The 18,348-nt window shown below is 39.0% G+C and overlaps 1 protein-coding gene across 1 annotated transcript; it reads right to left on the bottom strand.

Annotated features, from left to right (window-relative positions):
• Window positions 1–1,114: 1,114 nt before the first annotated feature.
• Window positions 1,115–4,770, bottom strand: CALHM6 (calcium homeostasis modulator family member 6). The gene is made up of 2 exons (XM_032216293.1): window positions 4,151–4,770; window positions 1,115–1,823 (listed from the first exon to the last, which is right to left on the bottom strand). The coding sequence occupies exons 1-2, from the start codon at window positions 4,676–4,678 to the stop codon at window positions 1,419–1,421; spliced, it is 933 nt and encodes a 310-aa protein (XP_032072184.1). The 5' UTR covers window positions 4,679–4,770; the 3' UTR covers window positions 1,115–1,418.
• Window positions 4,771–18,348: the final 13,578 nt, after the last annotated feature.

The raw sequence follows: 18,348 nt of genomic DNA, 5'->3' as shown, positions 1-18,348 counted from the left end.
AGAAATGCAATGGTTTGGGAGAGGAAGTCTCCTAGGGAAAAAATATTTGAAATAAAGAATTCGTTTTGAGCTAGATGGCATGTTTTAATAAGAAACGATAAGAAAATCCCATTTGCTTTACTTAGAGAATTAAGACATTAAGAGAACTCATTTAATATTCTCTTGAGCATGATGATGAAAGTATAAGTGAAAGTAAAAGAGAGACTTTCCCCCCACTGTATTTAATTATCCCTTCTTTTAATATTACTGATAAGTTACATAGCAATTTTAAAGGCCTTACTTGTTAAGAAGTATTAACTGCAATTCTAAACTCATTTGCCACACTACTCTTTTAACTAGCTTGATGTAATATACTTCATGTAGAGAATCCTACTGAATATACATTAAAATGTGGGAGAAATATTCACCTGTAAACGTCAATTATTTATATCAAGTTCAATTAAAAATAAGTAAAAGTTAACTACTAGCATTTTCAACATAATCCACATTAAAATACCAACTCAATTTTTCCCCCTATTCTACCTGACAAGTAAGATTTTGGAGAACCTGAAGCATGGTACTAGCTGAGGCCTATCTTTGCTTTGGAGACAACCTCGATCCCTTTCTGATGCACTTCAGGATTTACTTCCCTCTTGGCCCATGGCCTGGAAAATATTTTCTTACTGAATCTACAAAAAAAGCTTGAAGAAGTCTATGCCATGGGGTATAGAAGAATTGAAGAGAAATTAAATCCTATAACAGTATTTGATTGCATTAAAGATTAAGAAGTAAATATTTCATTTTACTGTTTGAAGTAAAAGAACGAAATATAAAGTTGCTTTATTTGATCCAAGTTAAAATAAGTCTCTCTGTCTCTTCCCCCCCCCCCTCTCTCAGAGGGTAAAAATTTATTATATTTATTTACACTTGCAATGAAGGCTAAAAGTCACTTCTTCATATATTTCTTTTCTTTTTCAATATAATATATTTCTTTTTCCTTTCTTTTTCTCTTTTTCCTGCACACTTTTCTTCTTTCGTTCCATTTTCTTCTCTTTAGTTTGTGTTCATTTTTTACTATTGTAATTAAAATTCTTAATAAAAACTATATTTGGAGAAGAAAGGACATGGGACAAAATTCATGATAGAGCAAACATTTTACTTCTTATTAAATGAAAACCTGACAAGAATCATAAAGAGCACATGTGCAGAAATGGGGGGAGGGAATAAACAAGAATCATGAACACTTGATACTTGTCAGCCCTTCAAGGTAGACCGGACTGCGAAACCAAAATTATGAAATCTAATGCTACTTTTATTAGAAGGTTACAATAACAAAATCTTGCAAGCGTAAAGGGGGTTTCCCCCTTCCACTTTTATGAGGCTAGAGAGGCTCTTGTTTGAGGCATTTTCTCAGGTTACAGTTGTTACAAAATTTGGACTTAAACATTTGCACTATCTACAAATTGCAAACAAGCAGGGTATATATCTCCTTCAGCAGACTTAATGCTACCATTAGGAGATTTTTGACTGACATATTTATGTATCATACTGTAGTAATTGTCTTTAGGATTAAAGGCAAACAAGGAGGAAATGTTATCCCAGGCTTTGGCACTTGGAGTCTGAAATGGTTGCAACTCAGTGGAATCAAAGAAGCTTTTAAGATTCCTCTCTGCTAACTTCGAGGCGTGTTCTTTGGCCATGGTTTCAAAAAGTTGTTGCTCCTTCTGCAGGTAGACTTTCCAGAATGCAAGTTGAAGGATGCTGACTGGAGAACGGCAGCGAGCAATGCAGCTGGCAAGAAGAGCCACTGTGAAGATGCTGGCAATCAAAACCCATCCAAATACCTTTAGAAGAAGCATAAGAATAATAATCATGCTTGCAATCAAGGCACCTCTGCATTACAATCTAGAATTCAAAGCCCCCATGTGTAGGGAGAAAGATTAATGCCTTTCTTCTTAACTGTTGCTTACCTCCTGATATTTATCTCTTCCTGTTCAATGCAGGAGCTGCTGAAGCAACACATTAACACTTGTCTCTACATTTTTGAAGCCTAGATATGTGATAGCTAAAACAAAACCCCAGAAGGTACCGTGTTTTTCAGAGTATAAGATGCAAGAGGTGATAAGAGCCGAGATGGCGCAGTGGTTAAATGCAGCACTGCAGGCTACTTCAGCTGACTGCAGTTCGGCTGTTCAAATCTCACCGGCTCAGGGTTGACTCAGCCTTCCATCCTTCCAAGGTGGGTAAAATGAGGACCCGGATTGTTGTTGGGGGCAATATGCTGACTCTGTAAACCGCTTAGAGAGGGCTGAAAGCCCTATGAAGCGGTATATAAGTTTAACTGCTATTGCTATTGCTATGCACCAGAGTATAAGACCCACCAAGATTTTTTTATTTTTTATTTTATTTTTAAACAAACAAACATAAACAGACATAAAACATAAAAACCATCCTCCAGTTACATACAGTGTGTCGATTGGTTACAAAACTTTTGTGCTTTCTTACCACAATCTTCACTTACAATTTATATAGAATCTCATTTTATCAATCTAATATATATGCATAAAATTATTATCATTATTAAACATTTATTTGACTACAACCATTATTACTTCCTTTTATGTGAAATATTCTAAGTTTAGAATAAATTTACATTGTGGCATTTCATCACATCATCCCAAAACCATCCAGTAATATTACATCTTTATATTGTGTTCTGTATAAAATTGTTTATCTTCGGTTACAAAACTTTTATGTATCCTCTCCATAGTCCTCACTTACAATTTATATAAAATCAATCTAGTGTATATATATATATATTGTATATATATAATTATTGTATATATATATATATATATATATATATATATATATATATATATATATATATATATAATTATAATTATTGTTAATCATTTATATGACTATAACTATTATTACTTCATTTTATGTGTAATATTCTAAATTTAACTAAATTTAAATTAACTTTTATTATAGAATTTCATTACATCATCCTGTATCCATACAAAAGTAGTACAATCTTATATTTTTTGTCATTTGTAGTATTTGTCTTCTAATTGTTTTCTTGGTAGATCTTATATGGACTTCTCTTGGTAACTAGTTTTTTACTGCATATCTTGTAAAGACTCAAAACTCCTCGTCTGTTCCTTCCTCTCGACGCACCAAGATTTTGAAGAGGCAATTTTTTAAAACAAATGTTTGCACTCTGCAGACCTCCCAAAATTTTCATTTTTCACAAAAATGGGTCTGTTTTTCCCCCAAAAAGGGCATGAATAGCCTTTAGGAGGTTTGTAGAGTGCTCCTGCGGGGTGAGGGCCCCCAAAATGAACAAAAACAGGTTTGTTTTTGTCAAAAAAATGGCATGCATAGTCTTTAGGAGGCTTATAGAGTGCTTCTGGGGGCTGGAGGAGGGGCAGCAAGATTGAGCAAAACTATCCCATCTTTTGCTCATTTCTGCCCTCTCCAAACCTCAGGAGCACTCTGAAAGCCCCCTAAAGGCAATGCACAGCCATTTTGGTGAAGAGGACAGGGTTTCAGGAGGCAAAAATTGCTGTATTTAGTGTATAAGATGCACCCAGATTTTCAGCCTCCTTTTGAGGGAAAAAAGTGCATTTTATACTCTGAAAAATACAGTAAGAACAGGGAGTATGTATGTGCCTGAATGAACTCCAAATCACCTTTTCTCCTTCAAATCCAGATTGCTGAATAGCCCTATTAGTTGCATGCCTTCTAATTCACAATGGGAGGAAATTCCCTCTGATGCTAATGAGGAATTCCCCTCCTAACTGCAATCATTTTCTCTGCTGGTAGGAAAAAATACAACTTTTCTCATTTCTTCACATAACAGCTTCCCTAGCTGGAAACAATTGACAAAATCATGTTATCTCTAATTTGCTATTAACTAATTGACTGACGGGACAACATCATCAAAGCAACTGAAACAAAAAGCTCCCAACCTGGTACCTAAAAGCCTTGAAACAGGCTGCCAGGGAAGCAATACTATGGAAGTATTTAAGAATGGAGATATTTGCCAAAACAATTGGTAGAAAAGCTCCTGGTGCTGTTTCAACAGTCCAGTTAGCACCCCTGGAAAGTTCTAAGTTAGGAAATCTGGCTGTTACACAACTTGGAAAAAGCCATATAAACTAACCTGTGATTGAGCTCTAAGGGTTGCGAGTATCTCCTGATCAGAAGAAGGGCTGAGACAAGGCACTTTAACCAGATTTTCGATGCATTTTTCTTCTTTGCCTTTGCACACATATTTCTGGAAGATGGAGCTCCCGGTAGCAGTACATTCATAGAAACTTCCTCCCAGCAAGGCCACAGAAATCCATGTGAGAGGAGCCACGGCAGCACTAAGTATTACAAGCCCCATCACTTCAAAGTGGCGCTGGAGGCGATTCCCACGAGGACATCTACATGGTCTTCCTTTGGCGCAACATCCAGTAAGCACCTTCCAAGAACGTACACTCAGGAGCAAGCCCAGCAGAAACAGAATAAGGGCTGGCATCAGCAGAAACACACCACCATAAAACATATTCCAGGAGTTGCACGGGCATTTGAACACCACCACAGAGAAGATACGCTCGCTGCCTGCAGTCAACAGAGACACTGCCCCATAGCCCAAGACATTCTTGTGATTGAGCATGAAATCCAGCACTGGGCGAAACTTTTCCATCCTTTGATTCGGTGCTGTGATGGTCCAGTTCAGCTCTGTAATTTGTGTTTACTGTTCAAGAAAGAGAAACTTCTACAAGCCCCTTAAGAGAAGAGGAAGAAATTTGTAGCTTTGATTTGTAACAGTTTCATTTTCATTTTCTGGGGCAAGAAAAAAAAAAGTTCATCCTGTTCTAGGTTAAGCAAATATCTATCAAGTAAAAAGGAGACACAGCATTAATCTGTTAAAATCTGCTTCGTTTCTTTCCAACTAAATAAGAATTATAGGATCATGGTATGTCAAGGTTGGAGGGATTTTAGAGAATTCATGTAGTTCAAAACCTGCCCACTGCATAAATCTATTTTAACATCCTTGACAAATGCCATCCACCCTCACCTCTGTTCAATCACCTCAAGCAAAGGAGAGTCCACCATCTCCCAAAAAAGTCCATTCCTTACATTAGGAATCTTTTTTTTCTGATGTCCAACTCAATCTGTTTCTTTGTAAAACAAACCCAATGCTTCTTGTTCTGAAATGATACTGAACAATTCTACCCTGTCTGGGTTAGAATTGTATGTGTGACTGAATTTCTTTTGCCCTGTGTTCTGCTTGTAATCTGCCAAGAAATGCAAATCCTTTTCATATATATATTGCTTCCAATAGAATTTTCACTTCCATCCTTTACCTGTAATTTTGATTTTTTTTTAAATCCAAATATAGGATTTTGTCCCTGTTAAAATATATCTTGGTGATTTCTACCCATTTTTCCATCCTCTGAAAATCCTCTTCAGTTACAATACTGTCCTTCGAGGCATTTGCTCCTTTAACTATTGACTGGTATCTACTTATGAATATTATCTTAATGGGTTCTTAGCAATTCAGGCACCAGATCAGGTCTGATCCTTGTTGGTTCTCTATTAGCTTTGTCATTCACATTCATTGAAGTCTTGGGAAAACCTAAATCAATCTCCTGACTACACCATAAAGTTTGCACTGCAGCTGCCAAAACACCAACACTGTCCTAGACTGCATTAATAGAGGAATATAATGAAAATGATGTGAAGTGTTAATATCCACTTTATAATGCCTTGGTAAGACCACACTTGCAATATTGCATCCAGTTTTGGTTGCTATGATATAAAACAGATTTTGAGATTCTAAAGAGAGTGCACAGAAGAACAACAAAAATGATCGGGATTGAAGGCTAAAGCATATGAAGAACAGTTGCAAGAATTGTGTATGTCTAGTCTAGAGAAGAGAAGGACTGGGGTAACATGATAGCAGCGTTCTAATATTTGAAGGACTGCCGCAAAAAAGAGGGCGTCTGAAGGCAGGACAAGAAGCAATGAATGGAATCTAATCAACAAGAGAACCAACCTAGAACTTTGAAGAAATTTTCTGACAGAACAATTAACCAGTGGAATGACTTGCCTCCAGAAATTGTGAGTGCTCCAACACTAGAGGTTTTTAAGAAGAGATTGGACAACCTTTTGTCTCAAATGGTATAGGGTTTACTGCTTGAGTAGAGGGTCTAGAAGACCTCCAAGATCCCTGCCAACACTGTTATTGTGTTATTGTTTTTTTAAGGATCATTCTTTACTGTAAAGCACATCATCACTGCAGCGTCACATGACATATTGGGACTTTTTCCCCATTTGCTAAACCGGGTATGGGTCAGGCTAGCATGGGATGCATCCAGCCCATGGGCCGGAAATTTGACAGCCCTGTTTTAAAGTAACAAGGTCATTCTTTACTTTAAATCATCAGGATGGTATCCATAGGCGTCTTCAATTTTGAGATTATGAAGGTATCAAAATGATGAAACTGGTTTTGTGGCATCACGATGCAAGTTCTACACTTTTGTATAGTACTTTCATAACCTGGTTGCTGAGAAATGTGTGAAATGGCATTGTGATGTTGTGATGCACATTTCATTATTTGCTTCTCTTGACCCCCTTCTGCAGTTATCCATGGTGGTACATTTTATATATTTAAATTTTTGGATTTCCACTTTTGATTCCACCTACTACCTGTTCCAATCCTGCTATTATCGTTCATTGTCTTAAATATTTTAATAAAAGTTAAGCAGGAGAGTATGATTTTTGTCTCACTCCCTTTCTATAGCTGAACCATTCTGTTTCTTCAAACTTTGTTCTTATAGTAACTTCTCCTTCACTGTACGTTTTCTTTAAATGAGCAAACAGGTATTCTTGAAACTGCAGCATGATCTTTATTTAGTATAAAGTAAACTTCCTCCTTAAAGTTTCTTGTTGTTTCCGTTATTCATCTTAAGTTAGATACAGAGATAGAGCTGGTTAGCAACTGACAACCACAATTAGAACGTTTCCATTGCTAAATAAGGTAGTTGTTAAGTGAATTGCCTCAAATTTTATGACCCTTTTTGCCATGGTTGTTAAATGAATGACTGCAGCTGTTAAGTTAATTAAGCAAATCCAGCTTCCCATTGCCATCGTTTGTTGAAAGGGAGCTGGGAAGGTTGCAAATGGTGAACATATGACCCTGAAGAACTGCAACGGTTGAAAATAAATGTCAATAGCCAAGCAGCTGAATTTTGACCGCGTAATGTGGGAATGTTGTGATAGCAATAAGTGTAAGGATCTATTGTAAGATACTTTTTAAAAAAATGCCATTGTAACTTACAATAGTTGCTGAATGAATGATTGTAAGTGGTGTATCTGCATTATCCCACTGTTCCAGTCAAAATGATAAAAGCAGTGCCATGTTGCAAGCTCTACCACTTTGGGGTATACTTGTGACTTTGTACCACTTGTAGAAAAATGGATGTTGCGTCACAGTGCTGTAATGTTCTTTTCATCAATCTGAAATACTCACCACAAATTCCACCGGTTATCAGTGTCATTTTGATTCATCTTATAGTTTTTACCATATTTCATTTCTTTGCTTGCAAGTTTTAATCCTTCTTTTCCTTCGAAAACCCAAGGCTGCTAACATTATGAGATACTTTAAATTTTTCCCTACAGGATCCCTGTGAGGTAGATTGAATTCCCAAAGTGTGTGACCCAAAGTCATGATTGAGCATTGTGGGAGTTTGAACTTCAGTCTCCCTCTGCAAAGCAAGAAGAGTTGTTTTGGTTTCTTCTACATGAACTTTCTCTGTCACTTTTCTGAAACTGCAAACTGTTTTAAATAAACAGAAGGGGAAATGAAGAACATAAGCATTCATTTACAGGAAAAACTAAACAGCGGAAGAGATAGGCTGTGCAGATTGAGACAGAAGTTGGAAGGAAACTGATTTGACCTCCTGCTCAGTGTCAAGGCGGCCTCCCTCAGTAACCAAGAAAGAAACCACTCAACTCCATTTTTTAGAATTAAGAGTAATTTAATGGTCATGAGTAGATAGCAGCTAAGCAAAGCAAGATCTAAGGCAAAAGCGTGCGTAATCATGGATATCAATATGTGACCCAACCCCCTCCCCCTGGTAACCCAATCCCATAGTCCAATCCGCACATCCCACAGGTGTCATGTGGGAGACATCTTCAAAAAGCATAATCAGGTTGGTATGCCGGACATTTGGCCTTGGCAGTAAATCCTCTATCTGCAGCATGCAGATGTAGATGGTGAGAACAACCCCCTTTTAACAGTCACTCCTGTACTGATACTTTCCCCCCCCCCCCCAAATACCATGCCCCTCTCCCCATTTCAATGGCAGCCGAAAGCAAGCAGCAAAACAGAGGCTGACATCCGGCCCTCCGTCAGGAAAGGAAGTCATCCCTGCAGGAAAAGAAACAAACAAACAAACATACAAAGAACACAAAACAGGAAAAAGAAAAAGGTAGAAATGTAAAAGTCAATTCAGGTCATGGCTTATCGGGAGAGGTAGGGTAGAATTTATGCAATAGTCTAGGAGCCCTAACGTGGGACTTATCGACACATTCAGCTTGGGAGGGGGGGAAATGTTTCCAGGAGACTAGATATTGAATTCGATTTCTACGTTTTCTAGAGTCCAAAATCTCCTTGATCTCAAAATGTTGCTCTCCTTCAATGAGAAGAGGGACAGGTGGTGTAGGTAGAGGAACCCGCAAAGAGGAAGTGAGTTCTGGCTTTAAAAGGTTTACATGAAACACTGGGTAAACACAGTTAAGATACTTCGGTAGTTCCAATCACATAGAAACAGAATTAATAATCTTCACAATAGGAAACAGACCAACTCAGTTTCTTAGACTTTTGGGTGGTTTGGAGAAACTTGGTAGACAAAAACACACGATCTCCAACTTTGTACTCTCTTTGTTTCGTTCTCTTCTTGAAGGCCTGTTTCTTGTGTGCTCGATGAGCAGCATCCAACGCCTTGTGGGTCAAAGGCCAGATTCGCCGGAGCTGGTCACTCCACTCGGAGAGGGACAAAACTTGTGGTTTTTCCTGGGGCAGTTCTGGAATAGGTAAAAAATCATGGCTAAACACTATTCTAAAAGGGGTGAAACTGGTGGTGCTGCTGTGCATAGAGTTGTTGTAGGCCACTTCAGCATGTGGTAATAACTCAGCCCAATTATCCTGCTGATAATTAATGAAACACTGGAGGTACTGTTCCAAAACAGAATTAGTCCGTTCACAAGCCCCGTTAGTTTGAGGATGGCAGGCAGAGCTTAGCACCTTGGAACAGGCCCTGGGGTTTTCCTGCTGGGCGCTTCACGGCAGCACATATGTGGCAACTGGCCACATAGGACTCAATGTCTTTTTTCAATGAAGGCCACCAAAATTGTCTTTTAATGAGATGTAGAATCTTCACAAACCCAAAATAGCCTGCCATTCGCGAATCATGGGCCCGCTATAGAAGAAAAGTCCTCATGCTAGCAGGAACATACACTTTAGCCCCTATCCAAGCTAGACTATCTTTCATGGTACATTCATTTGACTGTTGTTTAAACCAGTCATTGGACTCAAGGCCTTCCTTGAGTTTGCAGATGAGGTCCATTGTGACCTTGAAATTAGAGTTGCTTTGGCTTCTGGTAACCATCGGAGCAGCAAGACTCTTCGCCGGGATAACTGGGTGAACCATGCTAAGCTTTGAGCTATTGTATTGTAGGAGTCTGGATAAAGCATCCACCATAAAGTTCCTCCCTCCCGGGATGTACTTCAGGGTGAAATTGAACCGATTGAAATGTTGCACCCACCTCATCTGTTTAGGAGATAGCTTTCGAGGGGTTTCCAATGCCTCCAAATTCTTGTTATCAGTCCATACTTCAAAAGGGAGTTTAGCCCCCTCCAGGAAATGTCGCCAGGTCATCAAAGCCCACCTGACAGCAAAAGCCTCCTTTTCACATATAGCCCATTGTCTTTCGGTCTCAGTTTTCGAGAGGTATAAGCGCAAGGCTGCAGGTTCCCATCAGTGTTCGTTTGTAGTAACACTGCTCCCACTGCTACATCACTAGCATCAGCTTGGACGATAAATGGTGAATCCATGTCTGGGTGTTTTAAAACTGGTTCAGCAGCAAAGAGTCGCTTCAGTTTTTCGAACGCGGCTTGACATTCTATAGTCCAATTTAATGGCTTCCCTGGTTTGGGTTTGGCCTCCCCTTTAGACTTTGGGAGGGTCATAATGGGTAGGGCAATGCTGGTGAATGAGGGAATAAATTGACGATAAAAATTCACAAATCCCAAAAAACTTTGTAATTGTTTGCGGGTGGGGTGGGGCGCCCATTCAATGACAGCTTGGACCTTTGCTGGGTCCATCTCGATGCCATCATGGGAGATGCAATACCCAAGATAATCAATTTTCCCCTGATGAAATTCACATTTAGACAGTTTGGCATACAGTTGCGCTGCTTGGAGTTTTTTGAGCACTGAACGCACCAATTTCACATGTTCTTCATGTGTTTCTGTGTAAATAAGGATGTGAGATAGACCATCACACCCTTGTGCAGGTGCTCATGCAAAACTTCATTTATCAGTTGCATGAAAACAGCTGGTGCCCCCTGTAGGGCAAATGGGAGTACTCGGAATTGAAAACAACCAAGTGGGCAGTTGAAAGCAGTTTTCCATTCATCTCCCTCTTTAATTCTGACTCTGTAATAGGCTTCTCTTAGGTCCAATTTTGTGAAAATCTTTCCTTTACCCAATTGGGCCAACATATCCTTCATTAAATGTAGGGAGTAGACATTTTGTATACACACAGCATTCAGGTTCTTCACGGTAATTGTCTCGGGCTAAATCAATCTCCACATCCGCAGCCAATTCATACCAAGGCTGCAATCTGCGAGGGACCCCCCTGTTTACATAGTTCTGGTATAAGTCTTTGTTTAACCCATCCATAAATCCATCCATCAAAGCTTCTTCAGATCAACCCCGCATGTACACAGACAATTCACAAAATTCTTGTATATATTCAACAATTGGCCTTTTCCCCTGGGTAAGGGTATTAAATTTAGTTCTTGCTTTTCGCTCCGTGAGCGGATCATCAAAGCGTTTTCTCAGGGTGGCCATAAATCTATTATAGTCTCTCAGTAGGGGGGAGTCAGCATTATGCAGGGCCACCATCCAAGCAGCTGCCTTATTTTCCAACGCCATTATTCTTACCTTGGCTTCCTCAGTTGGTAGATTGTCTCTGAACTATTGCATGTAATTCTATACTCCCCCAAACTTCACACCCACTGGGGGAACTTTAGCCATCCAGCGTCTGCAGGGGGCCCCTCCCCCTCTTGGGATGTTTCTGGCTGCTGGTGCTGCTGGGGTCAGGGCTGGGTCATCCTGATCAGTTCCACCTTCTGCCCCCCCCCCCCCGGCTCCTCTCAGGCAGAACAGGACCTCTGCAGATCTCTCCTCTGTTTCTGGGAGATCTGCTTCTCTTTCAGGACCACTCTCATGGAAGCGCCACCTCTCCCAAGCCTCTTCAAAGAGTTTCATAGTCTGGGACATCATAAGGTTCTCCTCACCTGCTTCCTGCCAAGCAGCTGCTGGTCATCTCTGTCTCCTTGTGGTAACTCCAGCCGGAGTTTCCTCAGGGTCATACTTCTGCCCCACTGCCAATGTTCATCTGGGGTGAACGGATCGTTCTTCCAAGTGTAGTTCGGCCATTAGCTCCATTTCCAAAGGGCACAAGAATGCAGCCGCTCCCATATCTTTCTCCTGGTCGCTGCCTTGGTGGGACATTCTTCAGGGGTTTGGGATTTTGTTGCACTCCCCTCGGAAGGTGTTAGCTCGAGGATGAGCGTGAAACTAAGATCCTGCTTAATGTCAAGGCGGCCTCCCTCAGTAACCAAGAAAGAAACCACTCAACTCCATTTTGCAGAATTAAGAATAATTTAATGGTCATGAGTAGATAGCAGCTAAGGAAAGCAAGATCTAAGGCAAAAGCGCGCGTAATAATGGATATCAATATGTGACCCAACCCCCTCCCCCTGGTAACCCCATCCCATAGTCCAATCCGCACATCTTCAAAAAGCATCATCAGGTTGGTATGCCGGACAGTTGGCCTTGGCGGCAAATCCTCTATTTGCAGCATGTGCTGTAGATGGTGAGAACAACTCCCTTTTAACAGTCACTCCTGTACTGATACTTCCCCCCCCTCAAATACCATGCCCCCCTCCCTGTTTCAATGGCAGCCGAAAGCAAGCAGCAAAACAAAGGCTGACACTCAGTTTCTTAAACCTCAACTTTGTAAAGGTGGACAACATCTGTTGGATCAGGTCTACCAGCCCCGACATAAAGCAGCTGGATGCTATTGTGGATAATGATCACAAATATAAAAAGGCTTTAGGCAAGCAAGGAAAGATCAACTAAGCTTATGAGCCAAGAGAAAGTAGGAGCAGCAACTCAGACCTTTAGAGCAACCAGGTTTACATTGGTTCCACAGTGTGATCCATCCCATGTTCAATCCTCCAAGCTTTTCTGCTTCTTCCGTTACATCAATTCTTGACAGGTAACATCCCACCAATTATTGAGCATATCACTTGAATATAGTCTTCAGACCTAAATATCTACTGTATCTTCACTGTACTTTCTTCAGGGATGCCTTTTGTCATGTTTCTGATCATGTACTGTAGTTTCAGATTATGCAGTTAATGTTCAACTGCTTGTAGATTGTTTTAACTAAACTATTTACATTTCCCTTTTATGGTTCACCACATTACCATGGAAAAAGAGATGTCAAGATTCAGTAACGCTCCCTAACACCTGGCCATATGCTAGAATGAGAATTAGTAAGAGCTGAGTCATATTAGTAAAACACCAGACAAAATGGATAGGACGGACTAAAAGATTGAAAGCATCAAGGTTTGATTATGTTGTGCTCAGATGATATATGCAGCTGACCCTGTCCTGGTTCAACAGCATAACAATCTAGGGACCAGAGTTTGCTTCAAGGTCTCTTTGAGGTGCAAATTATCATTTGCAAGCAGTAATGGGCATCTGCAGGAGGGAAGTAATTGACAAAACATGGATTGTTTGATTCTCATAATTTATATATTTTATTATTTATTTATTAAATTTCTATGCCACTGGTCTGATACAGCAACTGTGATATATCTATAGCTCACTGATATAGGTTGCCTGCAACATCATCTTTATTTCCAATTACTTGTCTGGGTTACAATAGGCCCACAACTTTTCTCAGAAGATAAAAGTGATGAGTGCCTCCAGCCTAATACTTTATTTGTAGATTTCTAAACAATCTATTACAATACAAAGATACAGGGATAGAGGAAAATAACCTGCAGGATGGAGTCCATAAAGAATGGCAGATAGGCCCTGCAGAACATAAATTTGGACTCATGTCCCTGATGGCAGTCATTTTGAAAATGGGTAAACCCCCAGAGGCCATTTTGCAAAAGTGCCCACAAAATTCTTCAGTTTTCAAAATTCCAAATATGCCACCAGATCTTAAAATTGAGGACACTTTCCTGTTCCAATATGTGTGATAGTTGTTGTTAGTAAATTCTGATTATTCTTTATTAACACGATTTGCTGAAGCATATAAAAATGCATATAAAAGTGATTTTTTTAAAAAGCAAACTACTTTTGCAATTATATCCACCAGATGGCTCTTTTGAGCCATAAAGGCCTGAATTTCTCCATTTTCATTTTAATATTAGTGCCACTCTACATTATATATAACACACAAGCACACATATACTAATACAAATTAATATAAAGTAAAAAAGAAAAAGAAAAAGAAAGGCATGAAAGACAGAGATGGTTAAACTGCAAGAAAGAAAAAGAAAGAAAAGATCAAAAAAAGAAAGAAAAAAGATACAAGTATTTCTGATCTTCTTTAAAACAGTAAGTACAATTATAAATTTACCAAACACTGCATGGTTACAAAATAATTTTTCCATACTGTCTAAAACCATAAATCATGTTTATCTGTTTGTTTTACCAGAAAGACCCTAAGGGTTTTGCAGTCCCTTAGGGACTGCAAACATAGATCTTGTGGTTTTTTTTCTATCAAGTTGACCATCTTAGCAAGTTCTATCATTTTCACCAACCATTCCTCCATGGTAGTAGCACAGAATCTTTTCATCTTTGTACATACTATAATCTTGCTGCAGTCATCACATACAAAAACAAAGTTCCACGACTTTGTCCAAAAGAAAGACATCTGGTCTCAATTACATATTAATCTTTAAAATCCTTTGTATTAGAGTGGTAGTTAAGGCTACACGCTAGAAACCAGGAGACCATGAGTTCTAATCCTGCCATAGTTGCAAAGTCAGCTGGGGGGAGGGTGGACAGTTCCCTCCCTTTCAGCTCTAGGAAGGAGACAATGGCAAACCACTTCTGAAAAACCTTGCCAAGAAAACTGCAGGGACTTGTCCTGTCAGTCTCCAAGAATCAGACATGATTGAAAAGAAGAAGAAAATGTATCTTATATTCTGATATATCATCATGGTTCATCAGTAAAGTTTTATAAATATAATGGCAGTGGAAAAAATGTGATGAGCAACAATGGAATTTTAAAAATTTGGAAAGGAATCAAAAATACAGATTTTTTTAATGTTAATATTAAATTTCAAGATGTGGCTTATTCAACGTATGTTACAGGCTCTTACATAATCCATGCAAATTTCAGAAAGAAATATACCGTATTTTTCGGAGTATAAAATGCACTTCCCCCTCCCTAAGAGACTGAAAATTTGGTGCGTCTTATATTCTGAATGTAGCTTTTTCAAAGCTTTTTTTTTCAGTCCTAATGAGATGCTAATGAGTGAAGTGATTTTCAGTGCTTTGCCTGCTTTTCTCATTGCTTCTCTCCAACGATCAGCTGTGCTTTAGAAACTGTTTTTTTTATCCCCAACCAGGGATAAAAAGCGTGCGCACACGTTCAAAATCAACAAACGTATGTGCTGAATCTGACCAGACTAAGGACGCCAGCCAGATGAATACCTGGTAGGCAGATCTTTTCCCCCTATTTTCCTCCCCAAAAGCTAAGGTATGACTTATACGCCAGTGCATCTTATACTCTGAAAAATATGGCAAGTCAGGTTCTGTTCAAATAGAACAAGAAGTTTAAAATTTTGTAGACTTTAGTCATTTTTAAAAAAGGAAGACAATTAACCCGACTTGGAACAAACCTTCTCAGCCAATATGTAGATAAATGTTACCCAAACACAGCTGCAGTTTTGAAGTCTGTAGCTCAGCAAATTAATTTGTTCTTTAAAAACAGTGGAACATCTAATATTCAGAGTGTACCACACTGGAATACTTAAACTTTGACTGACCTTCATTGCTTTAAAAAATATCTCTTTTAGGCAGATGGAACAGGATTTTTTTTCCTTTTCCTATTAATGATCTAGAGAATCTGTTCTGTTTTGAATTTAATTTTAACCGGCAAGCATATTCTAAGTCCAGAGAAAGGATGAATTTGCTATTTGGCACTTGCATTTTACAGAACCAACGGTGGGAATGTTTATGTATTCATTTCCTCGTGCCTAATTGTAAATGCAAAACCTGCAATGTGTGAGGCCATTATATGCCAAATTTCCTATCCCACCCCCAACCACCATTATTTGTATTGTGTGAACTAGGCATTTCTTAAAAATAGGGATGGAGATGAAGCCACCTATTGCACTATGGTTTTCTCTTTTTTAAAAAGAAATTGAGTTTGTTTTGTCTTATTTTCACATAAGCTTGGAATTTTTTTTAATGTGTATGAAAATCTATTTAAATCGCATTTCTAATTTCTATTTTGGGTGCAATTTCACACACTACATCCATTTCTGCAGGAAATGACCCCAGTATGTACTCATTTATGAACTACTTTCTCTAACTTGCATATTTATTATTATATATCACCTAATGAGAAGGAAGAACTTATTGGAGAAGAGCCTAATACTTGGAAAAATTGAGGGCAAAAGAAGAAAGGGACGACAGAGAATGAGATGGGTGGATGGAGTCACCAAAGTAGTAGGCGTGAGCTTAAATGGATTCCGGGGGATGGTAGAAGACAGGAAGGCCTGGAGGAATGTTGTCCATGGGGTTGTGATGGGTCGGATACGACTTCACAATCAACAACAACAATCATCTGAAATCAGCCACTCAGACATACTTTCTAGAGCTATTATGTCACAACTGCTACTGTAGGTTATGGAAGGCACAGATTGGAGTGTGTTGATAGAATGCTACAGTTCATTATGTGGGATGGAATGTAGTCTGGAATCCAAGAAGGGAGGAACTGTTTCTCAGAGGGCAAAGATGCAGAACTTGGAAAGGAAGTGGCTTAAGATGTCCCCCACCAACAGTTCACAGAGTATGTCTATAGTTATGTAGATAGTTACTTTAGTCAGGCAGGATTCTCTCTTATAGGTGAACAACTAAAAAGAAACAACTTAGAAATAACACCACATCTCATTCTTGGGGTCTTGATAATTTCATTTGCTTTTTGGAATTGGGAATGTGCCCGGATACTTTTACATATCCATGAGACATTTAAGAAATGTTAAGGCTGTAAAGTTACTCCTGAGCAACAAATTCTGTAAGGTTCATATGTAAAGAAAGAGGAATTTGTATCTTCTATACAAGAGCAGTAATAATCAATATCGAAGTATATGCATAACTGACATTATTTATTTAGCAAAAGACATTTGGGATAAACATTATTTTCTTTAAAACAAAGTTTTTGGTTGTCGAAAGCATTCCTTGTTTGAACAACATCTAGTACCTATGGGCCTGATACTCAAATCTAGCAGGGTCAAAGTCTTCATTTATCAATTACTTCCAATATGCTACCCAAGAAAAGGCTCCAATTTTTATAGAGAAGCACAACAAATAATATCATCTTACGCATTAAATGCAACCTTCTAATATACCAATATCAATGACTACCAGATGTAGGTTCTTCCATCCTCAGTGATCTTCTACTTTCTAGAACCTTAACAATTTTATATTCTGCATAGTTTGTCAAGTAAACTAACTGACACATTAATATACATTGATCACTGAGTATTTGATAAGTTATAAAAAATTATGAGGACCTGATTTGTTTGACTGTTTCATAAAAATACTATTACTGTCTGCGACATTAGATTATGGAATACTTTGTAACTTTATAACATGTATGCCCATACCGTTTGGATCCTGGACTCAAAAAATGATAATATGCTATGCTTTAGCCCTAATTGTTTCCTTAGATCAATGGGAAAAGAGGTTGAATACAAGGAGAATATCTATGGAACATGGATTCATTTAAAGTTAGATACAGCTCTTAGCCCAGACTGTTTTTCTATCTCATGACAGGTCACATTTGAAAGAGGATCCTCACAATTAACTAGGGTGGAAGCAAAATAAATACCGTATTTTTCAGAGTATACGATGCACCTCCCCCTCAAAAAAGAGGGTGAAAATCTGGGTGTGTCTTATACAGTGAATACAGCATTTTTGGCCTCCTGAAACTCCACCCCAAGCATCCCGTTTTTCGTAAAAATGGACACACAAGGGTTTGGGAGGCTTGAAAAGTGCTCCTGGGGGCTGGGGAGGGCAAAAACCAGTGAAAACAGGGCCCTTTTTGCAAAAAATGAAGTATGCAGAGGGTTTGGGAGGCCTGTAGAGTACTCCTGGAGGCTGGGGAGGACAAAAATGAGTGAAAATAGCCCCTTTTTCAGAAAAATGGGCCTGCTTTCTCCCCCAAAGCCCCAGGAGCACTCTGCAAGCCTTCTAAACTCTCTGCACATCCTGTTCTTTGCAAAAAATGGGCCATTTTTTGCCCTCCCCAGCCCCCAGGAGCACTGTATGGACCTCCCAAACCCTCTGAATCTCCACTTTTTGCAAAACAAAAAAAAAAAAACAAAAAAAAAAAAACCAGGCCCATTTTTGCAAAAAACATATGTCTTTTGCTTGTTTTTGCCCTTTCTAGCTCCCAGGAGAACTTTGCAGGCCTCTCAAACTCTCTGCATGCACCCTTTTCACAAAAAATGGGGCATGCAGAGGGTTTGAGAGGCCTGCAGTGTGCTCCTGGGGGCCAGGGAGAGCAAAACCTTTTTTTAAAAAAAAATTACCTCTTCAAAATCTTGGTGCGTCTTATACTCCGGTGTGTTTTATAGTCTGAAAAATATGATAGGTCTGAAGGCTAACTAGGAAGAAATGATATCCACATTTTTTTAAAAAAATGCTAATTGTAATAGCACAGTACTTTAAAACAGGCAAAAACGGTGAAAAGGAATCTATATCACTGAGGACTATTATCTGAGGATTATCCATAAAAATAACAGCCAGTAGATTTTGAT

The sequence above is a fragment of the Thamnophis elegans genome, chromosome 4 (genome assembly GCF_009769535.1).
Source record: "Thamnophis elegans isolate rThaEle1 chromosome 4, rThaEle1.pri, whole genome shotgun sequence".
NCBI classification, from domain to species: Eukaryota; Metazoa; Chordata; class Lepidosauria; order Squamata; family Colubridae; genus Thamnophis; species Thamnophis elegans.
This window is presented reverse-complemented; position numbering and strand designations above follow the sequence as displayed.

What these genes read in the sequence shown, in the direction of transcription:
- CALHM6 (XM_032216293.1), bottom strand. Translation starts at nt 4,678, where the DNA reads ATGGAAAAGTTTCGCCCAGTGCTGGATTTCATGCTCAATCACAAGAAT. An exon ending in CCCTTAGAGCTCAATCACAG is followed by an intron (nt 1,824 to 4,150) that starts GTTAGTTTATAT and finishes CTTCTTCTAAAG; the next exon opens with GTATTTGGATGGGTTTTGAT.